This window comes from Glossina fuscipes, unplaced genomic scaffold (assembly GCF_014805625.2).
Source record: "Glossina fuscipes isolate IAEA_lab_2018 unplaced genomic scaffold, Yale_Gfus_2 1, whole genome shotgun sequence".
Lineage (NCBI taxonomy): Eukaryota > Metazoa > Arthropoda > Insecta > Diptera > Glossinidae > Glossina > Glossina fuscipes.
In genome coordinates, this window is record NW_023998415.1 from 5,669,825 (window position 1) to 5,677,761 (window position 7,937).

The window sequence follows — 7,937 nt, forward strand, 5'->3', positions numbered from 1 at the left end:
TTAAAAAAAAAAAAAAAAAAAAAAAAAAAAAAAAAAAAAAAGGAAAGGAAAGAAATATGGAGAAAAAAATATGTAAACCTTATGTTCTTCAAAATGAAAATATACTCTATAGGCCAATTGGCAATTTACGTAACATTAAACGATTCTCATCGAAAGTCGTTCTTGTTAGAAAAAGGCTTTTGAAGTGTCGAAAGTCCCTAAAAATCATTTTACTACAATCGATCACGAACTGAAAAGGAAAGTCAATCTACATGGAAAAGTAATGGTTTTGATTATCAAGTCATTATGATTGCTTTCACATCTTACTACCCTAGCAAACGAACGCTAGCGAACCGATATTCTTACCGTTCCAATTATGTCCTAATAATAAGAAAGAATCGTTTTCTTTTGATCAAAACCAAAATTTTATAGGTATTACAAAATTACAACAGAACAGAGAGCAAACGTTATCCATTCCATTTCACAAAATTGAAACCATACGCCAAAGCATGTCTGTTCCGTACGTCCTTATCCTTATTGAACTTAAGCGTTGGAGAATTTCTTATTTTCGAGAATTTGAATGTCTTTCATATGGAAAAATATAGTCTTCATAGTGTTTCGTCATCTAACTTAGATGAAGATTCACGGGGAAAAGTTGTAAAATCATACGTTTTCTAGTTACATATCTAAAGCTTCGATGTTTATAATCATTTCTAAGCAATAATTCAAGCACTTGACGATACTGCAATAGCATATGTTTCTGTCACTAGTAATAAGGCGAGGTATTTGCAATATTGTTCATTTTTCTAAACTGTTCCAGACGGATTGATGTACAAATAACGCCTGTCCGCCATCTTGGGGGGTATATGAAAATTTTAAAGCTTTTGGGATAATTGTCATCAGACGGAAGGATAGACATAGCGAAGTCGAATTGAAATTATTTCCCATCCTAATGCATTAGTTTAATACAGACGATTATTGATGGCATTTATGAATAGTCGGGTTTGCCGTCTCGATGTCACAATCATCACAATATAGAGCCAGACGTAATATAAACGCGTATACCATTCATTTTTTCTTATCAATTGCAATTGTACACAAGAAAATGGTTCGTTATTTTGTGTTTACAATCGAATTTTAGGCGTTGAAAAGGTTCATTGCCTTTGCAACCTTCGGCTCTGATACATATCACACCAAATTGTTCCCATAATACTTAAATGCTTCAAAATAATTCATTTGTCCTTTGTCCACTTTCAAGGGATTACCACAATTCCCATAATTCATTCAACGTTGTCCTAAGTTCTTTGTCTCTAAGCCGTTTTCGTTGCTGCTAGGCGCGCTTCTTCATTATTTTGAAATATTCCAAAACACATCGGTGAATGCCTATCCAGTTGTAGCCACTATCTTGTTAGTCTTCTTCAACGGCAGAGTATTCCCGATTGTCTAGATTGATTTTAATTGCACCAGTACATTAATTCGGATTTAATCCGAAACCGTCAATTCCAGCAGTGAGGAAAAGGACAGTATATGCAGGCATTTTGCAAGCATTTAGGCTGCCTGGGATACCCGTCGTTCCCAAAAGTTCTGGCCAATAAGCCATTGTTATGTTTAGCTTATCTATACTTCTTCGAGTGCTAGCTGATTTTTCCCCCTAAATAGTCCAAATGTTCAAAGAGAAATGTACAATGCTGATTCACAAGAATATGCACATACCTGTTCAAACGCACACATGGACCTTGAACTGCCTGAACAGAGAACTTTATTAAAAAATATCTCCAAACAGACATCCTTCCACATCCCCCCTATAGTTTCTTTAAGAAGAGTATCCATTCTCACCGGCAGATCAAGTGATTTCGACAGACCATTAAAATATTGAAGTAAAATGAAGCTCATCCATCATAGGAATTGCTTATTTTTAGCATTCGAAACGACACACATTCAAAACAAACTTTATTGTCAATATTTCAATCGATCACAATGCGTTCAGTTTAAAAGTTTGCCGTTCACGTTTTAATATTAAAAAAAAAAAAAACACTTTTTTTGCGAAAATGTTCAACGAAAGAGATGAATGCAAATTGTCTATTATCGGCTTAACAGACTTCCGAACTTCACTCAAAGCCATATAAAAACTGGAAATATACTAATCCGACTAATGTGTCTTCCTTCCTAATCTGCCAAGGTCAAGAAAATGGTCGCTCTTTGCAAATGTTTGGGAAAAAAAAAAATTGTCTTGAAATTGTGAAAATTTTTAGAAATTTTACAAAATTACACTACACTTAAAACCACTTTTTCCCTTAGCCCCAAAAACGGAAAACATTTTTCTCTCCTCACATTCTTACCACATTACCAAAAGAAAGAAGAAAACAAGTTTCTATTTTAGCAATTTTCCAATCATTTCTTTTTCCTTTGTAACCAACAAAACGCAATTTGAACACATCTCGAGTTGAAGCGTTACCAATAAAACCAGTAGTTGAAATAATACGCGTTCATTTCCTCTTACGCCCCCAGACTCGAATAAGCGCCATACTTAACTAACACTCATAGTAAGTAGTAGTGTGTAAGCCTTAGATGGATAAAGCATCTAAAGCAACAAAAATAACGAAAATATATCGTATATGCGAAATTTCGGGCATACAAGATCTAACAATGATCGAAACGGTTTATTTTCACCTCGTCATATATATATATATATATATATATGATATGCAGCGATTGCTAATTGAAAGACAACATTCCGACAATTTAATGCTAGTTCTATGAAACTTACGATATTCGATTTCCAAGTATTTCTTCACCTACTAGCTAAACATGCCACCACATATTTTACATTTATATGATAGTTTGTTATGATAGAGAATTATGATTACTTGTTGTCATTTCTACAGTGTGCGAATTCTCAGTAATAGTAGTACAATACAGTAGTGATGTAGTAACGGTACGATGGCAATCATAACATAACATAAACGAAATTGTATATATTTTCGTATTCGAGGAGATATGTACATTATTAATACAAAAGCGTTTGCAGCACATCATGCATTACAGCCGGTGTAGTGCGCGTTCATCTGCTTTAACACCTGACCAAGGATTTCGGAATTGTTAAAAGCAATTGTTAGCAATACAAAGTCAAGTTAAGTATTAATTAAATCTTTTGCGCTAAATTGACTCGACTCCATTCGACATACACATATAATCACTACAAATGCGGAAGAAGAAGCACATCATGGCACTTGTGGTAAAAGCTTTACGCATAAAAATAAATTATTTCGATTTTTACTTAATTTTTACAAAACTTTAATGGATGACAATCAGCTTGTTACTGCTGACCTATAAATAGTTGATGGGGACAAAATTAAAGAGAGTTTTTCTTCTCTCCCTGACAAGTTTCAATATCTTAAATATCTATGGAATATTGTGGCTTTGAATAATGTTTGGCATTGCTTGATGCTTTTCGAATATTGTTAACTGCCTGCCAGTCTGTCACATAATTTATTTTCCACTGTCTAAGAATAATTTTTGTTTTTTTTTTTTCAATTGATTGCGCTGCTGTGGTATTCGTGTTCGGTTAACTACTCTTAGTACACATTTTCCTTTTCTTGTATTTTTTTCATCTTTTTTTTTTTTTTTTTTTTTTTTCTTATTATAGAATTTTCAGTCAATTTAATAGCAAATTGACTTGATTGTCATGGACAAGTTAGACGACAATTTCTATAGAAATGACTGTGCTTACCTAATGGCCATTTGTTATTTGTAAACTTATGTTTACAGTCATTCACAAACCACTCAAAAGTGTGCAAGTATATTAATTTTCTCATTCGATTTGCAAAGCGAGCAAAATGCACTGCCATAAAGAGCAGTTTTCATCTTCCTGCTGCTTAAAAAAGTTTAAGCAATGAAATGTAAAAAAAACTATTTAAATATATATATATATATATATATATATATATATATCTATATATATAAAATTTTTTTTTATATTGGGTTTAAAAAAAAAAAAAAAAAAAGGAGTAATGAAAAGGACTTAGGCCCTTAGCCCCAAAATAATCCCATATTTTGTAGACATGCAGTTTTTGTCCGCAACGATTACGATTTACAACATAGACCTATTGATCTCGAAAGCAATCAGGGTTTTTCTTTACTTTTGTAAATATTTGCTCCAATTGACGACTGTTGGGTGCGTTTAACAACAGGCAGCCTTAGGTATAGCTTATACAAGTTTCGCCCTAAGGCTTACTTATCTTTTTTTTTTGTTTCTTTGTTTGCTGTTTGCCTAGTTTTCAACGGCCTGTTTTTGGTCTTGATTTTAAGACCAGTAATAATAATAACTGCTTAAATCTGTGGAAAATTAGCATTTTTAACGAAATACATTCTCCACATAAATTTACTTAAGTGATGATAGTGATTTGACAGAACAATCAACTTACACACAGTTCTTTTTTAATCACCAGCAATTAATAGTCGTTTTAAGATGTTGAAGTAGTTTTCTTTTTCTGCTTTATTACTAATTAAAGCACACAGAGATGCGAGAAAGGAAGAGCGACATAGTGTAACCACAACCACTGATAGAAGACTTACCTGTAACGAAGGTAAAAAAATATAGTTGTTAAGCATTTTTCTTTTTTTTATCGATTGGCAAACAAAAACGAAGGAATTGATTGATATTTTACTCCTATAAGATTTTGTTTTCTCATTTTTCTATTAAGCAGAAGAATATTGAAAATAATTATATTAATTAGATGTAACAACGTCTTGGTAAAGCTAACATGTTATGCAAGTGTAGGTATTTTATATTATATGAGACTATATGAACGCTCTGCTCTGTTCGATTCCATATGTGAGCTATTTTACATGCTTACTTGCATAATCTATGGGAAAGACTGTTACAAAAATCGCTATGAGCCACGTTCCCAAGCATTACTTTCGGGTATTCTCCCTAACGTAATAAATGACTTTATTTAACTACCTTTTCAGCAGACATGAATTTGCGGACCTTTCGAACTTGACAACCGTGAGATAGGGATATATATACATACCGTATAAGGATATACTAACTCTTTTCACCGGTCTGTCTTGTTCAACCTACAGGTCACAATTTTTCGTACACTGACGTGCTTTGATCCAAGGATGAACGCTATTAAAAATGGTTAGGATTGGGCTCCTTCTTCGTCCACTTTTCATATAACGCCTTATGCACAAAAGTCATTATATAAATAATTGCGGGATGATGTAGGGTATTTAAGGATAGACCTTGACCTGTTATAGTGTTTTTCCTTGTTTCGAATGAAAGTATGGGCAAGAGACCAAATGACTATCATGTTTGCTTATACACAGACAGTGTGCAAGTAAATCGAGCACTTCAATATTTTGAATTGCTCCCCCCAACTGTTCTGAGTGAGTCTTATCTCTTTCCAAATTTCAAAATAATGCTTCCACGAAAAAAGATTCGAATCAAATGTCAACGTTATTCTGCGTGGTGAAAAGTGAACCGCAATTTGAGGATCTTGATAAAAATCGTAAAATGTTGTTTTGTTTTGTTTGTAGTTCTGCGAATTACAAGGCGACTGTGCAAGGAAAAAATGACCGAAAAACGTAAAAGAGATAATCCGACATCTCACAAGCCAATGACTACAATAGTAAAATTACACAAATTCAATTTCGAATTGCTTACTTATTACACTGTATTAAGACTGTTTCTTATCCACTGACTGTTATCTGTTTGCACATTTAAGAAAGAATCCTCGAACTGAGACGATCCGTATCAAGTCTGCCTACAAGCAATGCATCGAAATGTTGGAGAAGCGTTGCAATTGATCGAATATTGGCAAGGAAAACCCTTTTTCTTACTTATTCTTCACTCTTTCTTACTATCTATCACTTGAAAAAAAAAAAAAATACTGCCAAAAGCAATACAAGATTAACTGGCGGTCTTGAGAGGACACAAAAAAAAAAAATTAATGTTAGAGCATTTTGGATATTTGTCAATGGGTCGCTTGACATCATTCCCATACTGAAATTTGAAGTAATCCTAATAAATATTTGATTTCACATTTAGTCACAACTTTTTGTCCGTATCACCCGATATTATATCTGTTAAACTTTATCCTAAAAAAAAAAGAAGGAATTGTGATCTCGAAAAACCAGAGATACATTTTATGCAACACCCCGAACTAACCTTTGACTCTTATTTGGCAGTTCTAAAGCATCAAAAAGTTCGATTAGGAAATTACTTTTGTCAATTTATTTGCGATAAAGTTTTTAACCGAAAATAGTAAACCAGAGAATATGTAGAAAATTGCATATAGAAATAGAAAAGAAAAGCCCAGGTCCGCTCAGGCAAGCATTATGCTGGACAATCGACTGGAAATATTACTTCTAGTCGGAAAAGTATTCAATATATTTAGCTCAACACCATGCTCCAATATATCGTTGCTTCAATAACTTTCAAGAAAATTTAAAAACACACTCCGTCCCCCTCTCCCCCTCCCCCCATGTCATCGTGCAAGATATTTCAGTTTGGCTTGTTTAAACTAGTAAATCCGCCTCATAAAACATTGCTGGTTTCGTTTTTCTTTTTTATGGGGAAATTTTTAAAATCTCTAATAACAATCTGGAGAGAATTTTCAGATCAAAATCGCGAGTGAACGGATTCTGCATGACTAAGTGGGCCCCTGGTTTTCGTAGACATGTCTTTCGCGACATTACAAGCATTTGTAACGATGCAAAAATTCTATGACACATGTAAAGATATAAGAAATTTTCATTAAATGCATTAACCAATTATCAAGAAATGGTTAATAAATTGTTAATGATGCTTTAATGCGTGCTAAACAAAAAAAAAAAAAGAAAAAAACAAACAAGAAAGAAAAAGTATTCGAGTATTTAGTTAGTTTTCTTTTCTCTTGTATATGAATCACAATAACGAATTATTTACATCTAAATAGGCTAATAATGTTGGTCGTTAGACTTCTTTAAATAAACTTAACCTTTTGACTTTATATCTCTCTTTAACGATATGTGTTTCCTTTTTTCAATTCATGCCAAAACGATTTTCTGGGTTACAGTTATTTACAAAAATACTTTTGATTTTTTTTTTTTCTTTTTTTTATTTCACTTACATTTAAGTGCGATTTTTATTATTGTACAACGTATAAATGCCAAGTATAGTAAAGAAATTGCAGCGTAAAGTAGTGGGGCAAAGTGAGTTAGACTGCATAAATATACTACAAATATTTTTGCATTTGCCATATGCTTCTTCTTCTTCTTCTTTCTTTCTTTCTTTCTTTGTTTGTTTCTTTTTTTATCCACCATTGGAGGATTGTATTCGAGAGTGATGGGGATTTAAATCGATCCTTTTCGACGCTTACAAATACATGATGTATGCACTCACATCGTAGATTTGATGCTCTTAAGCGAAATGTAAATTTAAATTGATTTAACTGCATATGCCAGCCCTTTCCGTCCTTATGACTTTGAAAGTGGCCAAAGTCTCAATAGCAATTGAGAGTGAAAGCCAATACTTAACTCTAACTATTGTTTTGGTTATTCTTCATGCATAATATTCATTGTTTATATATTGTTTGGCATCCCTCAAGTTACCCAAAAATATTGCCTTTATTTAATGATAAGTAAGAGTGTGTTTAAGATTCGATTCAAACTTTTTGTTTTTGTTTTTGTTTTTTTTTTTTTGCTTCTTTTACAAAGCCAATTTTCAATTTCGATGTTTTTTGTAAAGGTACAACAATTTTAACTGCTGAACAATGGTTAAGTAGAAAAGAGGCTTTAATATAGTTTTGCATTTCGACTAACCATGGCAGGAGAGCGAGCACGAAGAGCAGCCAAATGCATTTTCCAACGTACCCTATAAATATATGTTTGCTTGCTTCGTATCATTCTCCTTCTCATCGCATTTGCCGGTGTGTGGGAGAGTTATATTGCATATATAACTTGCATATATATAT

At 32.9% G+C, this 7,937-nt stretch overlaps 2 protein-coding genes across 5 annotated transcripts in view; one reads left to right on the forward strand and one right to left on the reverse strand.

Moving 5' to 3' along the window:
• The window catches only part of LOC119645126 (elongation factor-like GTPase 1), a 199,042-nt gene that overhangs the window by 137,960 nt on the left and 53,145 nt on the right, over positions 1-7,937 (reverse strand). Inside the window, exon 5 of one of the 4 annotated variants that reach the window (XM_038045063.1) lies at positions 4,283-4,554. The exons of the other annotated variants lie outside the window; for them this stretch is intronic. Within the exon in view, the coding sequence (XP_037900991.1) occupies positions 4,481-4,554 (74 nt within the window). The 3' untranslated portion in view covers positions 4,283-4,480. Of the gene's footprint in view, positions 1-4,282; positions 4,555-7,937 lie in introns of those variants that run through there. 4 annotated transcript variants of the gene reach the window in all.
• The window catches only part of LOC119645127, a 59,013-nt gene that overhangs the window by 2,889 nt on the left and 48,187 nt on the right, over positions 1-7,937 (forward strand). The gene's annotated exons all lie outside the window — the stretch shown is intronic.